The sequence below is a fragment of the Pseudorasbora parva genome, chromosome 3 (assembly GCF_024679245.1).
Source record: "Pseudorasbora parva isolate DD20220531a chromosome 3, ASM2467924v1, whole genome shotgun sequence".
In the NCBI taxonomy this organism is placed as follows: Eukaryota; Metazoa; Chordata; class Actinopteri; order Cypriniformes; family Gobionidae; genus Pseudorasbora; species Pseudorasbora parva.
This window is the reverse complement of record NC_090174.1, coordinates 38,699,961-38,725,577: the sequence shown is the minus strand read 5'-3', so window position 1 is coordinate 38,725,577 and position 25,617 is coordinate 38,699,961. Positions and strand designations below refer to the sequence as shown.

Sequence of the window (25,617 nt, the reverse complement as noted above, 5' to 3'; positions counted from 1 at the left end):
ATTTTTGCATTTAACTGAATTCTGATGTGAAGTAATTCCTCACAGGGAAAGGAGGAAGTTGGAGAGAGACTCAGCAGACTAGCAGGACTAATCACATGACCGCGGTTTACTGACTGAGGAAGTCACTCCGCGGTCCTATGTAAATTCTGGCAGTGTTTAGAAACCTGCTGTGCTACCTACCAAGACAGCATTTGGGACGTTCTGAGTCAGATCTGCGCTGGTCGACGTTGATATCAAAACTGATTCGAGTTGCAAGTAAAGAGCTTTTGGTAAAATAACTGCTAGCTAGGCACCTTGCTAGGTTTTAAAACGCAGTCAGTCAGCAGCTATGCCTAAGGGGAGTTACCAAATGACGCCTTGACAGTGGTTTTCTGTTATTTCAACTATTATATGCAACTCTAGCGATATGTTTATTGTACGAACCGCACATTGGTCACGAGTTGCAGGCAGTGAAAACAGGATCCGGACTCGACTGGGCGATTGTTGTCATATCGTCAATGTCTTCTTGTAGGATGTTGTCCTTCGAGGAAGCTAAAGCGAGATTAGTTACTGCAGGGCAGAGCCATGTTTTACAGTTTTGGGATGAACTTTGTTCGGAAGAAAGGGATACAATTCTGGTGGAGATATCTCAGCTTCAACCCGAAGAGTTACTCGAGCATTGCCGAGCAGCTGCAGCTGCTGCAAGCCGACACTCGAGCGCTGACGGCCGTCTAGACGAGCGGATGGAGCCCGTTCCTCCAGAGTTCATTGGAAGTGTGCGTAAAAGTGACAAAGAAACACTTCAGGTGTGGGGTGATGAAGGTACTAGAGCTCGTTTGGACTCTCAAGGTTCAAAACAATGTACAATACTGTTGCAGTGTGTTCAAAAGTTGTAAAATGTAAAATACTTCTTTTTTCAGGGTTATTGCAGATTGCACAGGGCAGAGTGGCTGTTTTGCTGTTAGCTGGTGGTCAGGGGACTCGACTTGGAGTGGCATATCCCAAGGGCATGTACAATGTTGGACTTCCAAGTGGGAAAACCCTGTACCAGATCCAGGCTGAGCGTATCCAGAAGGTGCAAAAGCTGGCCGAAGTGAAGCATGGTTGTAAATGCACAATACCATGGTATGGTTATTTTAGTTGCAGTTCACATGTGGGTGTTTTTGCAACTATAAACACATTTGGCCCTGTGGGTGTAATTTTGGCGGGTCCTTTTTTTCTGGTGCAGAAAATAAAAGTTCAACCACATCTCAAATAATGTATAATGGTTAACAGCTTTTTATGGTGGAAATTACTAATACATCAAATTTAGTAATAATTAATATATTCTGTTTTCATTTTTTGTTTTGTTTTTTTACATAAAAAGAAAGATGTTACCCCAGGGACAGTGCTTATAGTTGAAGAAACCCAAATTAATTATTCATAAACAACCTCAAAATTAAAGAAGAACATTGAATTGTCTGTGTGTTTAGGTATATAATGACAAGTGAATTCACCCTGGGACCCACTGAGAAGTTCTTCAGGGACAATGAATATTTTGGTCTTTGTCCATCCAATGTGGTGATGTTTGAGCAAAGGATGATACCAGCAGTAGGCTTTGATGGAAAGGTCATCCTGGAGAAGAAAAACAAAATAGCCATGGCACCAGGTCAAAGATGATTTGTTTGGTTTCAGAAGGAATATATTTTTATTTATTAGTAATAGATAGTTCATAAAGCAATCAAATAAAAAATGGGTATAAATTCTATTTTTCTTGTCCTCTTTAGATGGAAACGGCGGCCTCTATCGTGCCCTGGTGGACAACAAGATTTTAGAGGACATGGAGAGAAGGGGTGTGGAGTATCTTCACGTGTACTGTGTGGACAACATATTGGTGAAAATGGCTGACCCAGTCTTTATTGGCTTTTGTGTTAACAAAGGAGCAGACTGTGGTGCTAAGGTAAAAAAAAAAAATATTAATAATAATATATATACTACCAATTATTTTATTTTTTTTACCATTATTGGTTTATTTTTATGGACCAAGCACTAAAGGTGTGAAAAAAGTTGTAAAATATTGATAGTAAGGGGTAGTAAAATCCAATCAAAGTCAGGTGTCAGTCATGTTTATGTGTTTTTTCAACAACAAAAAAATTCACCAAAGTCGACACGTGTGTATGGGCTCACTCTGAGGACACATAAAAAATGGTGAGATTGTGCCACTTGGTGGCGCTATAATAGAACAAAACATGAAATTCCCATTGACTTCAATGCAGTGTTATGATTTAAAATGCTAATGCTATACTTTATGAATGCATTGGTGTGTCATTACAAAACGTGTAGTCATTACCATGCCATTAAGGTGCTCAAAAGTTTAAGACGGTAACACCATGTGCTCCATAGTTATACTGATAAGGCCGCCTGAGGTAGCCTAGAAATCACATCGTGTATAGAGTAGGTGAGCGGGGTTTAACATAATGACGGCAGAGTTGCGCTTGCGTGCTACTAGTAAATACAAACGCTGGCGAACGGCGGTCTTTCGAATCAGCTTTGACCGCGACTCTGGAAGACTTGGAGTTAAGCTTTTCTCTGAGAAAAGAACAAAGAACGGCACTGAAGTCATTCTTAAAACGGGAAGATGTGTTCGGAGTTTGGCCGACCGGATACGGCGAAAATTTAATCTATCAACTAGCTCCGCTTCACTTTGCTCTGGTTGGTTGTAGTGCTATCCTGTCGCATGCAGAGGGAGTTTGAAAGACAACCGTTTATCCCGCCCCTCGAATTGAGCCCTGACATGGTGAGTTTCCAGACCAAACATCTTGATGTGGTTCTGGCTTGTCAGGCTACTCTTGAGGCTATATGTCTGCAATGACATATTTACACCATATTGTCACCCTTCTTTGACATATTGAAACCAAATTTTGCATGTGTCATTGTTCCCTTATTCTGACCATACCACATACATTTCGTAACACTGCTACCTATGGTCGAAAGTTATAAACCATTAAATCATTATTATTTACTGTATTTAAAAAATAAATAAAAACAGTTTTTGCAGCTATTTTGCCTAAAATCACCTTAATAGGTCTTATTGCTGCCATTTCTTAACTGCTTCTTTGCTCTTGGCCCGATAATAGCTGTTTGCAGCTATATTTTTTTATTGTTTTTGCACCCAAATAGCTATGTTTACCTCTTTTCTGGTCAGGTGGTGGATAAGGCCTATCCTGCAGAGCCTGTTGGAGTGGTATGTCGTGTTGACGGTCTGTATCAGGTGATCGAGTATAGCGAGATCCGACCAGAGACCTCAGAGCTGCGAGGCCCAGGAGGAGAGCTTCTGTTCAGTGCTGGGAACATCTGCAACCACTTTTTTACCCGAGGCTTCTTAAAGGAAGTGGCTGAGTATGTCATCAACAATGCAGTTTTAATATACAATTGCATTTTCATTAATGTGAAGTCAACCATTGTCCATAAAAGGCTTTTTTGCTATAATATAATCAATAATAATGTTTTGTTATACTGTATTATAATAACAAGGAATAGGATGCCTAATATCAAGGCTAATCCTAAAAAGCATGCGCTCTAAGAATACATGCATTTTGTTAAAGAATTATCGATGCATTAATCTAACAAAGCCCTTTGTACAAAATAATTCCTACAGTATTTCAATGCTTTCTCCTTGCAGAAAGTTTGAGAGTCAGCTGAAGCAGCATGTGGCGCTCAAAAAAGTGCCATTTGTGGATGGAGAGGGAAACCTGGTGAAACCAATCAAACCCAATGGCATCAAAATGGAGAAATTTGTCTTTGACGTCTTTCAGTTCTCAAAGTGTGTTTGGCTAAAATAAATGTTGACAAATTTGGGTATCGCCATCTCATTCACCATAGTCTCTTCTTGCAGGAAATTCGTTGCTTTTGAGGTGTTGAGAGAGGAGGAATTCTCACCCCTGAAAAATGCTGATGGGGCACCTCTGGATACACCGACTACAGCGCGCCGATCCTTGTTAGCGCAGCATTACCGCTGGGCTCTAGCAGCTGGTGCAAACTTCCTGGATGAACAAGATAAACCCATCCCCCCAAAACACAGGTGGTAACACAAAATACCTTTCATCTGTAAGAAAAAAATCCATAAGAAAATAAAGTCATTTACTTTGTGAATAAGGCACCTTTTCCAAAGGTTGTTTTATATAGCGTATTTAAAATGACTTAAAGGGTTTTTCAAAAAAATGTAAATTCTGTCTTCACTTACAATCCAAACCCATGAGACTTTTGTTCATCTTTGGAAGACAAATGAAGATCGACTATTGACAGTTCATAACTTTTAGAAATCTGTTTGAATCGAGAGGCTTAATCCAAGTCTTCTAAAGAGACACAATCGCTTTATATGATGAACAGATTTAATTTAGGATTTGATGCACATTTACAAACATTGATCAGCAAACGTACATAAAGCGATAAAATATGGTAAATGGAAGCTGAAACCAACTTGGTTGACGCACAAGAACAAGCGTGTCTCTTCAGAAAACTTGGATTAAAACACTCAATTCATATGGATTATTTTTAACAATCCTTTTATGGATGTTTTGGGTCAATAGACTTTCAATAGAGGGACAGAAATATTTCATTAAAAACATCTTGATTTGTGCTCTAAGGATGAACACATTTGCTATGGGTGAGTAAATGACAAAGTGAACTATTTTTTTTGAGTTAACTATGTAAATGTCATAATTTGACATAATTTCCCGTTAATGTTAATTTCCTCCAATATTATAATTATTCTACACCAAATGTAAAGCAGCATATGCGCTAGACATAAAAAATCAACTCCAATACCTTCCGACTGGCTTAACCTGAAAGGAATATCCCTAAAGGAATTTACTCGTTCATGCAAAGAAATAAACTATTTTGAGGCAGTTCCTAAAATGGACAGCAGGTTGTGTGGTTTTAGAATGTCTGACTTGGTCTACTCTTTCTTTTACAGTATGGCACAGAATGGAGACCTCCCAGCCATTTGTGAAATCTCTCCACTTGTATCATACTTTGGCGAGGTAAAAATCGGAGTACTTTTACAATACTGCTTTATATTGGAGGTGCTAATACAGTTTTTGGATATCAGGTTAACATGTTTAACACAAAAGCCGTTCAGTTACAAAATGTTAGTTAGTGCAAAAAGAGACCAGATTAACCCTGAGGCACAGAGTGAAAAAAGGATAGCAAACCAGTGTGAACAGATGGAGCATGAAGTGAAACAGAGCGAATGATGTCAGTAGTGTTCCTGTTCTCTGGAGAGAGCTCAAGAGACAGCTGTAACAATCCACCACTTTCTCTCCTTTATTCATTTTACCCTCCATGACTCATGGAGACATTTTAACTGCTGTGTTTTACAGGGTCTTGAAGATCTGCTGAAACAGAAGAACTTGAAGTCCCCTTTTCTACTGGATGAGAATGAAGCCAACAACCTTGTGCAAACTACATAGTGTTTTCAAATTCCTCCTGCGGATCCTATCATGTTTTGGAAAATTTTGTCAAGAAAGGGATGTTTACAAACCAAAAAAAGGTCTGCCTTTTAATAAAAAATACAGTAAAAGCATTAATTTTGGGAAAAAGCTGAATCTTCATTTCTCCTGTCTTCAGTTTCACCGGATTCTTCAAAAATCATTCTAAAATGTGATCCTGGACCACAAAACCAGTCATAAGTTGCACAGGTATATCTGTGGCAATAGCCAACAGTACATTGTGTGGGACAAAATTATAGATTTTTCTTTTATTCCAAAATGCATTGGGATATTAAGTAAAGATCATGGTCCATAAAGATATTTAGTAAATTTCCTACCGTACATAAATAAATATATTTATTTATTATTATTATTAGTAGTAGTAGTAGTAATATGCATTGCTAATGACTTAATTTGGAAATTAATTTTTAAATTAGTTTAGATTTTTTTGCACCCTCAGATTCCAGATTTTCAAATAGTTGTATCTCTGCAAAATACTGTCCTATCCTAACAAACATATATCAATGGAAAACGTATTTATTTAGTTTTCACTCGGATGTATACATCTCAATTTCAAATGGATTTTTTTTGTTTGTGCTCTAGGGTCACAATTTTTAGTTCTGGGCTGATTTAGTTCTCAAATGACATTTCTTATCATTATTGATTTCAAAAACAGTTGTATTTTTTTTTTTACCATGAAACATTTTTTTCCAGGATTTGTTTTGATGAATATTATAAGTTCAGAAGAACGTTACTTGAAATTCTTCACCAGGTTAGAGTAGAATTTACTCATGATAAAATAAAAATGTGTACAATACAAAAATGTAATCTTTTTGTTTGAAGTGTATTTCATTTTATACAACTGTTTTATTTCCCCTCGGGTTTCCTTTGCATTTCAGTTTAAAGCTATGGTTTCAAGCTGAGACGTCACATGACCACAGCTGACCAATAGGAAACGTGACATGTACCCGATTCACGTCTAAGCAGCGGAACGGAACGGCATCAACAAGCTTATTAGAGCGAGAGAAACAGTGTCTAAATGAAGTAGCGCGCTTCGGTTGCATTACAATGATATAGCCTGCTGCGTTAGATGTGCACCGTGCAGCATATAAAGCCCCAAGCTAGGGTGACATATTCTTTTTTAAATGGTTCTTGTTCAGGAATTTAGCGTAGGACGCGTAGGAGCTCACTTGACAGCTGGGATGTAACTAGGTTTCTTATGAGCTGGCTAACACAGCTAGCTGCCTATATAGGTCTGTGAGTCTGCGAATAAGATGCAGATGCATGCTTAGGTGTATATAGAAGTATGCTAGGATGTTCAAAAATGTGTTCGGATCAGGATTCCTGGTGAGGACCGCTCATGTCATCTTGACATGGGTTATAACGTTGATTCTCTTCCTCCACGACACTGGTAAGTGCTCTTAATAGATGATTGTACTGTGAGTGTATCTGCCTCATCTAGTGTTATTTTATGCGTACAGCAGCTGCATAATGTACATAATGTTGCTTCACACCGGTACATCTATGTATCACTGAGTGTTTAAGGTCCAGTTTTCTAGCACTTCTTCTAATGACGTTATATTTTCAGCTATGAAAAAAGTCAAAATGATCAAATACCAATTTATTATGAGACACAAAATTATGACATGAAAAGTCACGACAAAAGTCTAGATTATAACAAAATCAAATGATGAGAAACTCATTATGAGCTGACTTGTAAATATGAGAGAAATCACAATTTTGACATACTTTTGAGAAAAAGTTGACAAAAGTAAAAGAATATGACAAACCGTCTAACAAAAAGTCATACACAGTGACAGCATACAAATTCGTCTTTTGTCATCATGATAACATTTTAGCTAATAATTTAAACTTTTTATATTATAATTATTACTTAAGGCTGGAATACATTCTATGACTTTTGCTAATTGCCGAAAGTAAAGCTAGCCTGCAGGTTTTGGGAAAACAGAGTTGACAGATTCCACAGAAAATCGTGTTTTCATTTGTCATGCAAAAATAGACATTATCAAGCATGTCTGTTGTGTTTGGCATGACTTGAAAGTCTGTAAGTGTGTGATCTTCAGTCTTTTAGTGTATGATGCCCAGTTAAGGTCAGAAACTATTTACAAGTTGGAAGAGTATGATGCCTAGTGTTCCAGCCTTTGGTATGACATAATTTCAACTTTTGTGTTGCCTTTATGTGGCGTAAATGGGATCTGAACAGTTTTGCTCTGTTCTACTCTTATTCTACTATTATTACTACTACTTGTATTATTCTTTACTCTTCTGTTTCTCTCTATTATGCTTTATTCTTATTTCTTTCACTCTGTCCACACCACTATGTTCTATTTTACTTCTATACTCCTTTCCACTCTATTACGTTCTATTATGTTCTATTCTGATCTGCTACACTATTGTGTGTCTGTGCAGACCTGCGCAAACAGGAGGAGACGGGGGAGCTCACGCTGCCGGTTCTCTTTGTGCTGCTGGTTCTGGTGTCTGTGTTGCTGTACTTTGCAGTTTCACTCATGGATCCTGGCTTTGTCTTGTCTGATGACTGTGACTTGCAGGTCAGTTAATATAGGGGTTCTCAAACATTTTCATCATCCAAACTTCTGTGACTTAAAGTAACCTCTGCAATTTTAAAGGGTTAGTTTACCCAAAAATGAAATTGATGTCATTAATGACTCACCCTAATGTCGTTCCACACCCTTAAGACCTCCGTTCATCTTCAGAACACAGTTTAAGATATTTTATATTTAGTCCGAGAGCGTTGGATAGGCTACACTCTCGGACTAAATATAAAATATTTTAAACTCTGTTCTGAAGATGAACGGAGGTCTTACGGGTGTGGAACGACATCAGGGTGAGTCATTAATGACATCAATTTCATTTTTGGGTGAACTAACCCTTTAAGCTAATATTTCAATAATTTAACAATATGTCGGTTAATGATCACATGACATTTCGGTAAACAAAAATAATATTTCATCTTTTCAATACGTGATTTATTAGTTTAATGCAGGATTCATAACGTTTACCATAGTGAAGTTCAACTGTACATAGTAATCCTACATGCACCATCTGACTGTATTTCAGTTCACACTTGGTATTGCAGAAGAAACGCAGGATATGATTCCACAGACTACCAAGTCCATACGGCTGCGTCGCTGTGGGCATTGTCTGGTACAGGTGCGCTGACATTTATTAAAAATGTACTTACTACATAAATATAGAGCTTTAAATCGTTGAATATAAAGGTTTAAGTACATGCTGCAACAAAAATGAAAACAAAATATTATTTACTATTTTTATCTATTTTTATTTCAGAGACATGTAAATGTTTTTTGGTAACACTTTACAATAAGGATTCATTTGTTAACATTAGTTAACTACATTAGTTAACATGAACTTACAATGAATAATACTTCTACTGCATTTTAGTATTTTAGTATATTTAGTATATCTACTGCAATCTTTATTAATGTTAATCTTAAAGTGCCCCTATTATCCTATTTTAAAGTTTCATAATTTAGTTTTTGGAAGACTCCAACAACAGGTTTACTTGTATCAAAAGTCAAAAAACAGTTTTTCTCACAATATCACCACAATGTTCAATGACTCTTAATGGGGGGGTGAAACACTCAGTTTCAGTCAATCTCATGTCAATCTTGAGTACCTATAGAGTAGTATTGCATCCTTCACATCTCCAAAAAGTCTTTAGTTTTATCATATTTATAAAAGAAATATGGGCTGTACCGAGTCTTTCCGGAAAAAACCGAGCGCCTGGAGGCGTATCGTGTGGGCGGAGCTAAAGAATGACAAGCGCGCAAAGCGGTGACGTCCTCAAGCGGAGAAACCCGTGGCTATCTCAGCTAATACAGATAATGATCCAGAATCAAATCTGAGGCTGAAATAAATTGAACAGGAGAAACGGCAACATCAGGATGTCCGTCTCTGTGGTATGTACTGTATTTAGGGGCCTTTGTGTGTCTTTACGCGCAGTTTATGAGGACATGATTCGGTTTATGGACTATTGTATGTGACTAGACCTTATAGGTAGCAAGCAAAACGGTTTTGCACGTCAGAGTCAGACTAGTGTTATACAGAACAACAATGGAGTAACCGTTAGCGCATTTGAATGACGAAGCACGCGATCGTATCGTTTACTGATGTTTACTCATGCGACGGTAGCCAATAGCAGAGACATTTGAAGTTGATTTACTCACCGGCTGCTTCCAAAGCAGGACCGAACCTTTATCGCTGGGACCGCTCTGTCAAAAACACACTTCTTTGGTATGATTTGGTGAAGTCCTGTGACAGCAGTGACCGTGGAAATCCACTTTGCGACGCGACTGAAGCGATGCCTTGAAGCTTCCCGTCATTTCTGCGTTCAAATCGGTTCAAATGCAGCGCTGCCTTCCCGGAATGCTGTGCTGAAGCGTTGAAGTCGCTCGACGTCACCCATATCCGTCACCGAATAAAGTGGAGCGCGGCGCGTCATAAGTGTTCACGGACGACTGGATCTGCACCTGAGAGACTGTTTACAGCGTGCATTTCCTCTCTCTCCCTCTAGTTACGCGCGCGCGCACCCTACCGGGAGAAGAGCCCGTACAGCCCATACAAGGACCTTCCGATCTATTTAACGTCAAGTAGACCCATACTCGAAAAAAACTCGCCGAAACTTGTGAGAAGGTAGGAGTATTTTTAACACAGAAATACTCCATCAAACGTCCAACATTAGTTTTTGAAACTTTGTCTATGTTTAGGATGGGAATCCAAGTCTTTAAAGGTGTAAAAAGCTCAGTATGCATGAAACAGCATTTCACCCCTCCTTTAAACGACTCAATGGATGCATCAGTTTCTCCAAATCCCTCCTTACCATGAGCCTGCTCTGCTTTAATTGGTCAATTGGCCAGTCTGTTGTGATTGGTCTAACGCATACAGCGTGAATTTCGGAAATTAATACAATTACCTTAACTGAATCCAGCTCCGTCTGGAGGCTTCCTAATGCTCAGCGATAGTGCACACTGTAAAGACATTAATGATGACTTTGATTTTAAATCACACAGCGTCTTCTCGACAGGATGCTATCCAGTATCACCTTCAGTGTTCAAGGTTTCCCTGGTCTCTGCGCAGTGCAAGCAAAAAGTGGATGGGCAATATGCTAATGTGACTCGTTTGAAAAACTATTTATTTAAAGCTACACTGTGTGATATTTTCCCCCATCTAGCGGTGAAAAGGTATATGACCATCCAGTGAATAATAGTTTCTGTTTCTCTCAATTCTGATTTCGTTTTAACTCCTACGGTGGCCGATTTAGTCCAAGATTCACATGGCAATCCCCCTCTTCACATTCAACACGGTGCCATCGAGTGTTAAAACGCAAAAGGCGAAGCTTGAATTGACCCTTCGCTAAGCCCCGCCCCCCGTAGTTACTGTTGCTACGCCTGTCAAGCTTTCGCGCCTGGCACGTCTATTACAGTATGTATGCGCCGGTGTCAGACATTTCCGAGGAGATAATTAGTCATTTCTGGCGAACAGGGGAAATATCTGAGCGAGTAAGAAAAAAGGGACTGCAGTATGTATTTGCGGGATATATCCGCGACATATTATGCAACCGATTACAGAATAATTTCAATAAAATTGAAGCTAAAGCCTATGGTCTCAGCGCAATCAGCAGCTGCCTCATATGTATGTTCATGCACAACAGGGGAAGTAAAATGAGAAAATAATCAAATAATTATAAATCAAACAACTTATCAATAAATCTTGTGGAATAAACACAAGACATTAGCCTGAAAACTTTGCAATGATTCTCCGGCTTAACGTTATATTTAGCGCACCGGGCTACTGCTCACATGTCGTGTGTCTATAATCTACTCCTTGGACCTGGCACTAGCCTGAGATTCTGACCTGAGCCATTCATCAAAAACCACACATTTACTGAAACCTTATAACAGAAAGCCAGTCTCTCAAACATGATGGGTTTTATTAATATTATAAACACAGCCACTGCAACAATCCTTATGATGAAGGTCTTAATTTGCACACATTTTGTCTAAACAAAACTACAATACAAAACTAATAAATAAAGCTAAGACAGTTCTTTTTATAGTCTATATACTGCATCATATGTAATAACTTGCATCAGTCAAAAACCTCATGTATTTTCAGTTTGTTGAAGCAAACGTAGGTGTTTTTGTTAATCCTGACGACATTTAACGTTGTGAATGGGGTCTCACACACACAGCTTGATTCAAGGCTGGTATTTCTTACCTTCAGTTTTACGTTTTGGGGAAGGAAAAAAAAATACACCATCTGTCCAAACTTTTAGGATAGGCATCAGATTGCACAATCCATACGCACAGATTTGCATCGGCATGTTTCCCTCGCTCGAAAGCTTGACAGACCTTCCGTGCCTAGTTACGGTTGCTAAGCCACGATTGGCCTGTGGTGGTATTCGGGCGTGGCTTAGCGAAGGGTCAATTTATGGGTATGTCCCTCTTTGGCTAATGTACTGTCAAGACGGAGGGGCAACATGGCGACCGGCATTCGAACCCCTCACCCGTATGCATTTTCAATGGCATATTATAAACTTACGAGAATACTTTATTACTTGAAAGAAGTAAATATACATTAATGAGCACATATATTTTTGAAAGAACTAAGTGTTTTTAGCTAAGAGTAAACTAAAAAGTTACACAGTGTAGCTTTAATTGACTCAGCGTCGACTCTTACTTTTGAGAGACAATAACTTTATATGTGCAGCAGTTTCAGAATTTAAAACTTTTACAGGATGTTTTCATTCACTTAGAACTGTTACACACTACATGAAAGGTAATTTTCAAAAATCCATAATAGGGACTAATATATTAATATTTACTAAAACATTATTAAATTAAAATATTATCTGTTAACATTAGTTAAGGTAACTGAACTAACATGAACATGCTTATTAACTAAAAAACTAAGTTTGATAAATGCTGTAAAATTAAAAAGTTAATGCATTATCTAATGTTAACAAATGAGACCTTATTTAAAAAAGTGTTACCTTCCTTTATTTTTAATTTTTATTTTAGTTAATGAAAATGCAATTTAAATGTAGGTTTTATCATTTTCTTTTTGGTTTATGATAATAAACATGATATATTCAAGCATAGGAAAAACAGCTTTGTTTGAACATTGAACCAATTATAAATGGACACTATGCACACTTTGACATAGCAACCCATGAGATCCAAACACTGCCAGACGTGTCAGCACTGTGTGCGGCGCTATGATCATCACTGCCCCTGGATAGAGAACTGCGTTGGGGAGAGAAACCACCGCTGGTTTGTGCTTTATCTGGCTGTCCAGCTTGTCGTCTTACTGTGGGGACTGTACATGGCCTGGTGAGTACAACTAAAGGCCTTCACACTGCACAGACAGACACTGACCAAATGCAACATGCTCTTCATTGGGTTTTTGTTGGATCAGTGTGTGTGTCGCCATTGCTCATTCAATCGGCGTTTGTCACGCAGTGGAATGTCTGACAAGTGATGTACTGTAATCTGTAATTTTCTGCATTGGTCGGCATCTGTCGCTGCGGTGTGAACTGGCCTTTATAAAATGCATACAATACATTATCCTAAATAATGTATTTATTTCTTTCAATGCTAAAAAAGTGTTCGCAAACCATTTTATCAAAATGAAAGCATCCAGAAAAGAACATATTGCAGTTCGAAAAAACACATTATTTTTCACACCTTCAATCTACTTCCAATCTGTCTGTAACGTTATGTTTAGTTCCTGTCACCATGAAGCCCCTCCTTCTGAAAAGCGCAATGTGCTCTGATTGGTCAACTGGACCAATGTTTTGTGATTAGTCAACTGCTTCAAGCATGTTTCAGGAATTGTCACACCTCCTAAAGCAACTCAGTCAGGCTTTGCCCCCCTTTTTTGTGTATGCAAATACTGTGATGTGTACTTTTTTTAGGGAGTTCAGAAATATTTCTTATTATATATACACTATATTGCGTATAAGTATTGGGACACCACTCCAAATAATTTAATTCAGGTATTCTATTTACATCCATGGCCAAAGCTGTATAAAATCAAGCATTAGTCATGTAGACTGCTTCTACAAACATTTGTGAAGGAATGGTCGCTCTCAGGAGCAAGCGTGGTACTGTGATAATTTCATGAATCGCAACCTTCCTCACTACTAAATATTCTACAGTCAACTATTAGTGGTATTATATCAAAGTGGAAGTAAATGGGAACAACAGCAACCCTGCCACGAAGTGGTAGGCCACGTAAAATCACAGAGGGGTCAGAGCATGCTGAGGTGCACAGCGCGCAGATGTCGCAAGCTTTCTACAGAGTCAAAGCTACAGACCTGTGGCCTTCAGATTAGCTCAATAACAGTGTGTTATTGGCCATGGCCACTAGTTGCATCCAAACCTTACATCAAGTGCATTGTAAAGTTGCCTGTCTGTATAGTATACGATGGACAAGTCTGGGTTTGGCGGTTGCCAGGAGTACGGTACTTGCCTGACTGCACTGTGCCACGTGCAAAGTTTGTTAGAGGGTGGATTATGGTGTTGAGTTGGTTTTTTTTCAGGGTTTGGTTTGGCACCTTAGTTCCAGTTAAAATAACTCTTCAGTTTAATGCTTCAGTATACCAAGACATTTTTGGCAATTTCATGCTCCCATCTTTGTGGGAACAGTTTGGGGATGGCCCCTTCCTGTTGCAATGTGACTGTGCACCAATGCACAAAGCAAGTTCCGTGAGCAGTGAGCAAGTTTGGTATGGAGGAACTTGACTGCCTGCACAGAGTCCTGAACTCAACCCGACAGAACATCTTTGGGATGAATTAGCACGGCGACTGTGAGCCAGGCTTTCTCGGGCCTACAACAATTTCACAAATGTGCTTCTAGAAGAATGGTCAAATAGTCCCATAAACACACTCCTAAACTTTGTGGAAAGCTTTCCCAGAAGAGTTGAAGCTGTTATAGCCACAAAGAGTGGGCCAAATCCATATTAATCCCTACGGATTAAGAATGAGATATCATTAAAGTTCATGTGCATGTAAAAGCAATCATCCCAAAACTTTTAGCAATATACTGTATATATGGAAGAACTCCCTTTGGTGTGGTGCTTTGTAACTTGGCAATCTTTATCACATTAAAATGTAAATAATAATAATAATAATAATATAGAACCCCTTTAAATCTTGTACAGGTCTGGTTTCAGTCACGCTCCCACCTGGCAGCTATGGCTGAGGACCAACGGCGTGCTCTTGGGAGCAGCAGCGGTGGTTGCGGTCCTATCTCTGACCGTGCTCCTCCTCCTGGGCTCTCACCTGTACCTGGTGTCCCTAAATACCACCACATGGGAGTTCATGTCTCGGCACAGAATCTCTTACCTCAAGCACTGCGGCGTAGACGAAAACCCTTTTGATCGTGGAACCCTGCGCAATCTCTGGGGTTTCTTCTGTTTTTGGGAACCAGTGGTTTGGGAGCATGTGTATTTCAAGCAAGGCAACGATCCCATTTAATTCCCTGGGAGTCATGACTGCCCTGACAAATAATCCATTAAATGGAAGTTGATGTTTTGGTGGAAATTGCATCTGCTACTACATCTAATGTACTTCTCCTTCCTTGTGAATGACCCATTACATTTCCAAAGTGATTCTTAAATGCATGAACATTGTAGTTGCAATGATTTTTGATCAAGTGTTATCAAATAGGTTGGAATGAGCTTTTCTATAAAAGTGTTTTGTAAATACTTTGCCCAGATATTACATAAATAATTAGCCTGTGCTGATTTTGCACATTTTAATAGCAAACAAAAAAAGCACAAAATCACAAGAGCATTTAGCTGTATTGTGGTTTCCCCTTAATGCAATATACGAGATGAGATATTACAATTTTATATGTTTATTATTTATTATCTTGGCTCTGCTCAAACAATCTTTTTCATGGTACTGAAAAGCTGTTCGACAAAAGTAATTTAACTAGACAGTCTGTCAGCTTATTTTATAGCAGCAGATGCTGTAATTGTTACATCAGCAATGATTTGTGCAATTATTGAACTTGTGAAACAGTTACAACCATTTAAGGATCAATTTCAGATAGGTTACGTTCATGTGAAATAATTTCCTATAGCACTTTATATATCAGTAGTGAAATTTCAATATGCTTGTAATGTGATTTTATAATATTAAATGTACCAATTTATCTTTACAATCTATACAATACACATGAGAAATGAACAAAATTAGAATACAAACATAATCAGTGCAGTAATGTTCAACATTACAGAATGTTTTTTGGTTTGTTTTTTGCTAAACTTTATTTTTATATAAACAGGGTATTTCCTATTACACATCAGCAGCTTAAAGATATAAAGATGGAAGTGCATGTGACACTCCGTTGACTGTTAAATTCCGCTCCGTTTTGGACCAGAACAGATTAAAATAGTGTTTGGTTGATAAATACAGTACAATGAAATCCACTTTTTCTTTAACAAACATTAGTTAGAAGTTATTAATATACAGGCAGAAAAAGCAATAATAGTTTTTTTTCCTTTTACGTTTCTTTACAGTTTTCTTTTGCACTTGAGTGTTTTTAATTCTGAGATGTCATGAATGATTTGTGCCGTTTTGATCAAAGTTATGCAATTTTTTGTTCCTCTATGTAATATTTTGAAACATTAATAATCAATAAACTGAACAACTTGGTCACATCGTATTTTATTTCTGAAAATACATTCATCCCATTCAAATACATTTACTCCGATATTTTATTATCCTTCATGTGGCTCATAGAAATGACAAGTTTCATTTAAATATTTTAGTGTCATTTTGTTCACAGTGTAACCTATCAGTAGTAAAGCACATTAACAATGATGCAATGGTGGCCTGATGTAGAAAAGTAAAATTTAGACAAACATGTTAAATAAGGAACAACATCTCTTCTTCAATATCATCTTAGTGAGCGAAGGAGCTAACCGTATCATGCCAAGACATCGAGTAGAATATGCCTAGTCTAATTCAACAGTCCTACATTTGTCCAGAGGACGGCTATAAAGAGAAAGGCAGGATAGAGCAAGTTGACGTTTGAAGCCGCAAGTCGCAAGACGTCTGGAAGTACTGGGTTTGGAAACTTCAAAAATCAACAAGCAACATTTATCTGGGGCACCAATCCTAAATCAAATCCAGATTAGGGACAACCAGAGATCAAAATGTAAGGGTTTAACATGAACATACATCACATAGTCAGAGCGTGGTGGAATTTGCATGGTCTAACACGGAGCACACAGTCCCATAGTTACAGCCTGGAACTTAAGGAGCTTAAGACGCATCGCTCGGATCAGCACTACATCAGAAATCCTTAAAAACGGCACAGCGTTCGGACAATTATCATCTGTTCAGTAACAAGTGCAAGTGTATTTTGGCATCATAGTTCATTGTAACAGGAAGACTTCTCTTTATTTTAACAGCCGACTAAAAATAAACATCTGCACACGATAAACATTATAACCTCCCAAAAATAACATTAATGTACATTTATAACTGCATGTATAAATATCAGGGGTATACGGAGCAGATCTGACATTACTCACAGTGGTGACCGCAAAGTCCTGATCGGGTTTGATCGCATGGTTTCCTCTTGGTTTTAAAGTCTAGTCTGGACTGTCTTTGGAGTTTAAGCACACATTTTCAGCCGGTTTCATGAAAAGCATACAGCAGCTTTTAAAGGGTGACGCAGGGCCAGCTTCACTTGATTTGACTGCATCGAGAGGGAGAGAATAATTGGATAAACAAGACAGAGAGAAAAGAAAGCCGAGATCTGATGTGTCACAACCCCTTCCGAGTTTAATAGAGTGGAAGTCAGTGCAAGGCAGAGAAGTCAAAGTCTGCAAAGAACTCCTGCTGCTCGGATGTGAGGAAGAACGGAGTCTGCGGAGGGGTCAGGACTGGCTTCAGGCGCGTGAACTCCTCATCAAAGTTACTGACGTCTGCTGGTGCTTTAATTGACGGCAGGAAAGGAGGTTTGACTCTTTTAGCCAACAGGGCTTCCCAGTCTATGCCCTGTGGAGAGAAACGGGGCTTTTAAAAAGAAGGTTTAAAAGAAGCTTCTCTAAGGTAGCCAAAACTATTAGTGACTGTCACCTGGAAAAACCTGTGTTTCTTCACTTCATTGGCATCTTGGTCTCCAGCGCCCAGTCGTTTTTCAGGGTTCTTCTGCAACAACTGCAATGAAAAGATGCAGTTGGAGTCGATTTGATTTCAATTTCAGTTTTTCTATGAGAGGGATGAGCGGTTACCTTTTGGACCACAGAGACCGACTCCGGGGACAAAAACCTTGGGTAGCGCACTTCATCATTCACTATGCTGTCAAACACCTCCTCCTCATCATCACCGGGGAATGGAGACTGGCAACCACAAGAACACAAACAAAGATTTGGAGTTGTTTTTGAAAGATGTCTTATTCTCAAGAAGGCTGCATAATGTGAAATATTATCACAATTTAAAATGTCACTTATTCCTGTGATGGCAAAGCAAAATTTTCAGCATCATTACTCTCTTCAGTCTTCAGTGTTACATTATCTTTCATAAATCATTCTAATATGATGATCTACTGATCAAGAAAAAAATTATTATAACTATCAATGTTAAAAACAGTTGCATAATATTATGGGGGAACTGTAATACATTTTTTGTTTACTTTTACTTTAGATTCATTTAACACACCTTTGAATACATTTAATTTAAAAAAAAACATTACAACATGGAGTTAGTCTGAGGACCAGAACTGACCTCTCCCACTAGCATCTCATAGATGAGCACACCCAAACCCCACCAGTCCACTGCGCGGGTGTAAGTGCTGTCTGTCAAAACCTCCGGGGCCAGGAACTCCGGGGTTCCACAAAAGGTTGACGTACGATCACCATGTCCCATACCTAATTGAAGGCGACAGTTTGGTTACTGCTCAAATAGTAATTTGACATGAACAAACAAACCTTGTTCCACAAGAGAAATGGTATTGTTTAAATATACCTTCTTTGCAAAGTCCAAAATCTGCAATTCTCACAAAGCCGTCAGAATCCATTAACAGGTTGTCCAACTTTAGGTCCCTGCAAGGAGGAAAAAGAGAAACCACACATTCATTATTATTTCATATCTGCATATAATATAAGAATCTGGTAATCGTTGAATAATAGAAAAAGTAATAGTGTAGATACCTATAGACAATCCGGTTCTGGTGCAGAAACTCTAGACCCAGTAATACACATGCAGAATAAAACCTGCCAGAAAAACCCTCAGTTTAGTCACAGACAGATGAACGTGCCCATGCTAAAAATATACAATGCTAAAAATATTCAGTGCGCGTCTGAGAACATGTGAACAAGTGTTGCAATTATGTAAATGCTCTGTAATTAACCACTCCGCGCGCGTGTGTGTGTTCTTGTTAATCCTACATTGAGAGGACCAATTATCACCACAAATATAGTAAAGGCCCCAATAGAAAAAGAGCTGATGTTTGTTTTCAAGTGATATTTTGCAAAAATGCTGAAAGCTTTCTGTGATGGGTAGGTTTAGTGGAAAGTCCCCATAAAATGTGTGTGTTTACCTAGTCTGCCGTTCAGAGAAGATGTTGTTGTGGATGTGGGTCATCAGGTCTCCTCCAGGTGAATATTCCATCACAAAGCACACATGGTCAGGTGTCTGGAAGCACCCATACAGGTTCACCAAGAAAGGATGGCGGGACACATTGATGGTCTCAAAAATCCTCTTTTCACACATTAAACTATATTAAAAAAAAATGAATTCACAATATAATACAAACCAAATACAGTTGGAGGCGTCCACTAAATCAGAGCTTTAAAACATTTAAATTCTAAGAACTTGATAATGATACCCTTACAAGCATCCCCTTTCTAAAAATATAAAAGGTACCTAACAGATGTGAGCTACATTTATAAATGACGAGCCGAAGAGAGCGCACATTATGCCTCTCTTCATTAGACTGCACTGGCTGCCAATGGCCACTCGCATCAAATTCAAGTGCTCGCCTACAAAGAAACCACCAGCTGTGCACCAATATACATAAACTCGCTTGTTCAGACTTACACACCCTTCAGAAGCTTACGTTCTGCAAGTGAACGACGTGGTTCCAACCTAAAGAGGCATGAAATAACTCTCATGGACCTTTTCCTGGACCGTTCCCACCTGGTGGAATAACCTGCCGATCTTAATTCGTGCAGCCGAGTCTTTAGGCATTTTCAAAAAGCATCTTTATTGCACCTGACCAATAAACACTATCCAAATACTTTTACTGTTTTTTTTTTTTTGTTTTTTTTTTTTGGGGGCTGGGGGGGTTGGGGGGGGGGTTGTTGCTTCTATTGCTCTCCCCTTTTTGAATAAAAGCGTCTGCTAAATGATTAAATGTAAATGACAGTATTAAGAGTAAAATGAGGACACGGACAGTATGCACAGCATATATTTCCTATCATAAATGTAATAATCCAAATGCAATCTGAAATAAACTCTAAAACTGGTATGCATGTATGCACATACCCATTTATGCAAAGATGATCTCAAAAAGTTTTCATAATTAAAGCTCTATTGCCATTGTATTAAATAAAGTCATATTTTTAGGCTTCATTTACTTTTTTTCAATAAATTTAAATTTATTTGTATAGCAATTTGGGCAACAAATATTGGACTACAAATTATCCATATCCCATTCATGGTGTTTGCACAGACATTCCTGACACTGCGATACAGAATACCTCACCTGTCCACTTCATCCCGGGTCACAACGTCCCCTTTCTTCAGAGCTTTGATGGCATATAGTTTCCCAGTTCTCTTGAACTCAGCCAGCAGGACCTTCAATGAAAGACAATAAGATTGAGTCAACACCAACCTCCAGAATCATCTGATTACAGTACTGAAGGACAGCTGTGGTTTTACCTTTCCAAAGTGCCCTCTTCCTAAAACAGAAATGCAATTGAAGTCATCCATCTGCAACCCCTCGTTCCTCCTATGAAACAGGATATATACAACATACAGTGAGTTGAAACTGAGAAAAAAAGAGCAATTGGAAAAGAAGAAAAGATACAAACAATATGAGGACACATGTTGAAATTTAGACTTAGGGTAAGGGATTTTCCAAGCCCTTAATCTCGGACACAAGCAATAATGATAGCACTTATAAATAACATATTGACTTACTGAGGAGTAGGTTGGGATACAGGCCCGCCTTTGAGAACTTGCTGATCCTCAGAGGAATTTACTCTGGTAGAAGTCTGGGAAACACATCCCAAAACACAATTACGACTTTAATCAGAGCAATATAGAACTGCAAGTGTTTATCCACAAGAAGTACCGCAAAAAGTGATTCGTCAGTTGTAGGGTTCTTTGCCAAGTGGATGCGCGGGGGCTTGGCGGGACGCTCCTCGCTGAAATTCAGTTTAACAACTGCTGATTCTCTGTGAAATAAACAGCCACAATGCAGAACAAGAATGACTTTTCACACTTATTAATGGACATATTTTCCTCAAACAAAACCCCAGGGACACCCGTCCATGTCTCACCCAGAGGAAGGGGGCGTGGACACAGATGGAGGGGATGTGGGTTCAGAGCCGGGCAGCGGAGGGCTCAGGGCGGTGACGGTGCTGTTGCAGGGGGGCAGAACGCTCATCATTAGACGGCCCCAAGTGGCAAAGTTCATATTCATCTGCGCTGCCCGCAGGAAATTTTTCCCTGAAAGCAGCATTAAATCAGCAATTTAATATGCAAATAAAACATTACTCTATTCTTAAAAATACAAAACTCCATCTACATTTCATATTAATAGCACCATAACATCACTTTATAGTTTTGAAGCATTCAAGTGATTATGAGAGATTGTGACAATCACTTATGAGTACCAGACCCCCTGGGAGAAGGACAACACTGAAGAAATGTGAGGTCAAGCGCACCTTTTTCTTTTGGGAAAATCCGTTTTTGTCGTTGTAGTTTAGGATGCCGCTCAATGACAGGATTGATGAATCTCACCTGAAACCACACTGCACTATTAATAGTTGACTATATGACTATATACTATATTAGGTTAATGCATTAAGCTCTGTAGAAAGTCCTAAACTAAATGCATAGCAGCTCTAAATTGTACCACACACTGCATGATTTAGCACTAGGATGAAGGTGTTGAGAGATTCTCTCACCTCTGTGAACAGCGTGCCCTGTGGCTCTAGATAAAGACACATGCCATGCCGCTGGTTGTCTAGGAAGTCTTCTAATCGCAGGAACTTCACGGCACACAGGGACCTCCAGTCTCGCCAGTACACTGCAATCTCCAGCTCCCGAGACTAGGGGTCGAAGGTCATGTAAGAGGCAGAAATATTCAGATATCAACTGTAGTTCTAGTTCTCTCTTTAAACCTCATAATGGTCCTCACAGTAAAAACAGTCAAAAGTAATTGTGAAATAATACAATTTAAAATGACCTTTCTTTATTTTAATATATTTAAAAATATATAAATACAAATATACATACAAATCGCAGAGCTGACTTTTCAGCAGCAGCAGTACTCCAATGTCTATGATCCTTCAGAAATAATTCTCATATGCTGATTTATTGATCAAGAAACATTTCTGATTATTATATTATCAATGGTGAAAATAGTTGCTGCTTAAAGGTCCCATGGCATGGATTGTTTTATTATTTTATAATGTTTCCTGGGGTGTACTTATATTGTTAGTATGGTTTTTACATAAAAAAAAAAATGTCAATTTAGAAACAAAAGGCATTTTTTCTATACTGATACTAGCCCTCTGGCTTGAATGCTCTGTTTCAAGAGGCGTGTCTGCTGTGAGTGAGTCTTCAGTAAAAACACCCACTGTAGTGATTGGCTGACATTTTTGCATTTGAAATGAGATTATGTGCGGAGGGGGCGTGGTATAGTCAGGTGTGAGCAGCAGCACTCACTGCCAGTCGAGACAGTGAGAGACTGGGCTGGGGAAAGATTGCTGAGAAACAGTTATTGTATTGTATTGTGCAAAGCAGAGGAAGGGGAGGAAACCCTTCTTGGTATGACATCATAACAGGAGAATTTAAGATCAGCTCGTCTGAGCTCTCATTTTCTCAAAGGCAGAGAAAGACAGCCAGAACTCGTTTTACACCGATCAAAATTTCTAGCCACTTCGGGAACACATTCAGGCTAGGGGAACTCATATTAATGTTGAAAAACCTCATAAAAAAAAAATGTCATGCCATGGGACCTTTACATTTTTGTGGAAATCGTGATACATTTTTTGGATTTTATGATGAATATAAAGTCCAAAAGAACAGCATTTATCTGACATAAGAATTGTTAAAGTATAATGTCACTTTTGGTTAATAATAATAACATAATTAAGATCTTAAAAAATAAATAAATTCTTACAGACCTCCAAACTTTGGAATGGTAGTGTTACCAAAAATTCTGCCGATTACAATTGATTAAAACTGATATATGCGTTTTAAGCATTGTACTATTAATAGAAAGCAGTTTAATCTGAGTTTTTTTTTTTTGACATTGGGATGCATCAAAATGTGCTTGCTGAGAAGTCAGAAAAACATAACTTAGTGTATAAGACAATCAAAACCTCAAATACAGGCACAGCATTCATGAAACTGATATGAAGCACAGCCTTTGAAAGAAAAACTGAGTAATCCTGAAATAAATTATCATTTTCCATCGCTACAGCTGAATCAACTTGGTGAGAGCTGCATGCCGACTTGGCCAGTATTGAGGCTGAGTGTCCAAAGGGTGAGCAAAAGATTACAGTAATGTCGCAGGATTAGTTTGGATTATTTTGGAGGCGGCTGATTGCACTCTGGGAGTAAAGCGGTGTTAATGAAGGTGAGGAAAAAACCTTCAGCCAGTGCCATCACAGGCACTTTTACATAAAACAGATGTGGTAAGTGTTGCCCGGGATGACTGACAGTTATAAATTGCAAGCTGTAAAAGCACTCAGACCAGGAGTTTGAGATTGTGATATCCATTAGGGGTGAACTACTGATATGAATTCAAAACTCTTATTTATTTACTAGATATGTCTATGAAATATGCAGTAGAATTTGTTGGCACTGACCCGTTCGAGTTCAATGCTAAAGCTTTGATTCCAGGCCTCCTTACTCAGAGGCCGCCAATGTGTCCGACCAACTATCTTGTTATCCACCTTCAACACAGCACTGATCTCAGCTAAAAGAAAACACATAAAAAGGAAAACTATTAAAGAAGCATTTTACTTAAGAAAAATACTTAAATCATTCATTTAAAAAAATGTCATGTAATAATAATAATAATAATGTAAGAATGAAGTCATTTGATTTCTAATGACTTGGTGAAAAAGGACTATTCAATTCCATTCAGCCTGTTTATTTGAACTATTTTAGACTCACTGGACAAGATAGGAAAATACAGATTCCTTCTGTCACTCTCCACAGTGAGACAGAGATTACTGTCAAAACCATTATACAAATATATATCACTCTGCGACCCATGAGAGACTCACATGAGATCTCGTCAGTCTTGGTGGTCTTGCCGTTGGTGCTGCGGGTGGAGAGGCCAGTTCTCATCCTTAGTGATTTGGACTCAGAGGGACTTCCAGGGGCAGAGGACATGTTGCTTACCCGACAGCGGCCTGGAACTGACTCCAGGAGGTCCTGACAACCCATCAGCCTGACCTCCAGTCTCCCTGAAAACATATGCATGCAGGTTTTACACAATACCGCAGCCATAAGTATGCATGACACAAAAACAACACGCATAAAAACAAAGATTAACATACATTCAACTTTCATTGTCTCTATACTTTGGACAATGAAACTAATCAGAAGTGCAAATATAATAATAACAATAATTAATAATTCATTACATTTATATAGTGCTTTTCTAGACACCCAAAGCGCTTTACATTGAAGGGGGGAATCTCCTCAAGCACCACCAATGTGCAGCATCCACCTGGATGATGCGACGGCAGCCATATTGCGCCACACACCAGCTGATTGGTGGAGAGGAGACAGAGTGATAAAGCCAATCAGGATATGGGGATTATTAGGAGGCCATGATGGACAGGGGCCAGTGGGCAAATTTGGCCAGGATGCCGGGGTTACACCCCTACTCTTTTATGGAAGGACATCCTGGGATTTTTAACGACCACAGAAAGTTGGGACCTCGGTTTAACGTCTCATCCGAAAGACAGCATAGTGTCCCCATCACTATACTGGGGTGTTAGGACCCACACAGACCACAGGGTGAGCACAATGAATGTAAAATTGTTACGATACAAGCCCTATGGCCAAATAAGTGGGTAATAATGAGCTATATAATAGCGAGGAAAGTAACAAGTACAGTTAAACAAATCTCTTATGCTCATCAAGGCTGAATTTATTTGATTAAAAATACAGTAACAGAAATATTGTGAAATTAAAATTTTGGATAATTTTTTTCTACTATAATGTATTTTAAATGTAATTAATTCCTGTAATGACAGCTGCATTTTCAGCATCATTACTGAAGTCTTCATTGTCATATGATCCTTCAGAAATAATTTCTGTCTTTGCTGTCAATTTAATGCATCCTGAATAAAAAAAATAAAACCTAAAGATAAAAAAAAAATTTTTTTTATTTTTTTATTTTCAAAACAGCTTTTTTTGTCAGCCTTTTCTCTTTTCAAATATCCTGTAGTTTAACTACTCATAACCTGCAGGAGGGCCTTATGGCCAAAAACTCATTGTGGCATCAGAGCTAGATTTATCTTGACATCTTAACACCATTAACTTTCCTGTTAACCTTTAACTGTGTCAATACCTGTCAGGCTGGTTGGTTTGAAGAATGAAGAGGATGCTGAAGACGAAGAGCGCAAGCGATCTCTATGCAAGCCAACAACAGGTGAGGACCCCACTGTCAGCTCCTCTTTAATGCCAGCTCGTTTGGGATGGTCATGTGGAAGTTCTCCAAGCCGCTGCTCCAGAGATAAACGTAAAAGGTCCAGTTTCTGAGAGGACTCCTGCAAACGGGCCTGAGCCTGAAGACAGAAAACATGCTCAAAAATACAACAGAGGCTCAGAGTTAACAGATGTGAGCTACATTTATGAATGACTTATTATTATTATTATAATTAAATTAT

The 25,617-nt window shown here is 38.7% G+C and overlaps 3 protein-coding genes across 4 annotated transcripts in view; 2 read left to right on the top strand and 1 right to left on the bottom strand.

The window, feature by feature from the left end:
* Positions 1-84: 84 nt before the first annotated feature.
* On the top strand, positions 85-5,558 carry uap1l1 (UDP-N-acetylglucosamine pyrophosphorylase 1, like 1). Its single transcript, XM_067438757.1, has 9 exons — positions 85-801; positions 900-1,104; positions 1,452-1,627; positions 1,746-1,918; positions 3,164-3,357; positions 3,641-3,781; positions 3,854-4,039; positions 4,934-5,000; positions 5,340-5,558. Exons 1-9 carry the CDS (start codon positions 498-500, stop codon positions 5,427-5,429), a joined length of 1,536 nt encoding a protein of 511 aa, XP_067294858.1. The 5' UTR covers positions 85-497; the 3' UTR covers positions 5,430-5,558.
* A 313-nt stretch (positions 5,559-5,871) lies between these two features.
* On the top strand, positions 5,872-16,174 carry zdhhc12b (zinc finger DHHC-type palmitoyltransferase 12b). The gene is made up of 6 exons (XM_067438758.1): positions 5,872-6,219; positions 6,347-6,858; positions 7,878-8,017; positions 8,547-8,639; positions 12,675-12,841; positions 14,674-16,174. Exons 2-6 carry the CDS (start codon positions 6,762-6,764, stop codon positions 14,987-14,989), a joined length of 813 nt encoding a protein of 270 aa, XP_067294859.1. The 5' UTR covers positions 5,872-6,219; positions 6,347-6,761; the 3' UTR covers positions 14,990-16,174.
* A 238-nt stretch (positions 16,175-16,412) lies between these two features.
* pkn3 (protein kinase N3) overlaps positions 16,413-25,617 on the bottom strand; it is a 30,687-nt gene continuing 21,482 nt past the window's right edge. For both annotated transcript variants that reach the window (XM_067438755.1, XM_067438756.1), the window contains 17 exons: positions 25,299-25,515; positions 24,001-24,183; positions 23,578-23,687; positions 21,667-21,810; positions 21,424-21,499; positions 21,037-21,205; positions 20,829-20,931; positions 20,675-20,748; positions 20,414-20,483; positions 20,238-20,329; positions 19,071-19,247; positions 18,682-18,744; positions 18,497-18,573; positions 18,257-18,399; positions 17,764-17,871; positions 17,609-17,689; positions 16,413-17,527 (listed from right to left, as the gene is read on the bottom strand). In XM_067438755.1, coding sequence (XP_067294856.1) covers positions 17,327-17,527; positions 17,609-17,689; positions 17,764-17,871; positions 18,257-18,399; positions 18,497-18,573; positions 18,682-18,744; positions 19,071-19,247; positions 20,238-20,329; positions 20,414-20,483; positions 20,675-20,748; positions 20,829-20,931; positions 21,037-21,205; positions 21,424-21,499; positions 21,667-21,810; positions 23,578-23,687; positions 24,001-24,183; positions 25,299-25,515 — 2,088 coding nt within the window. In that variant the 3' untranslated portion in view covers positions 16,413-17,326. The remainder of the gene's footprint in view (positions 17,528-17,608; positions 17,690-17,763; positions 17,872-18,256; positions 18,400-18,496; positions 18,574-18,681; positions 18,745-19,070; positions 19,248-20,237; positions 20,330-20,413; positions 20,484-20,674; positions 20,749-20,828; positions 20,932-21,036; positions 21,206-21,423; positions 21,500-21,666; positions 21,811-23,577; positions 23,688-24,000; positions 24,184-25,298; positions 25,516-25,617) is intronic.

Coding starts and splice junctions, on each gene's coding strand:
- zdhhc12b (XM_067438758.1), top strand. CDS start 6,762: ATGTTCAAAAATGTGTTCGGATCAGGATTCCTGGTGAGGACCGCTCAT. Junction 6,859..7,877: donor TCTCTTCCTCCACGACACTG/GTAAGTGCTCTT, acceptor GTGTCTGTGCAG/ACCTGCGCAAACAGGAGGAG. Junction 8,018..8,546: donor CTGATGACTGTGACTTGCAG/GTCAGTTAATAT, acceptor ACTGTATTTCAG/TTCACACTTGGTATTGCAGA.
- uap1l1 (XM_067438757.1), top strand. CDS start 498: ATGTCTTCTTGTAGGATGTTGTCCTTCGAGGAAGCTAAAGCGAGATTA. Junction 1,628..1,745: donor CAAAATAGCCATGGCACCAG/GTCAAAGATGAT, acceptor TGTCCTCTTTAG/ATGGAAACGGCGGCCTCTAT. Junction 1,919..3,163: donor GAGCAGACTGTGGTGCTAAG/GTAAAAAAAAAA, acceptor TTTTCTGGTCAG/GTGGTGGATAAGGCCTATCC.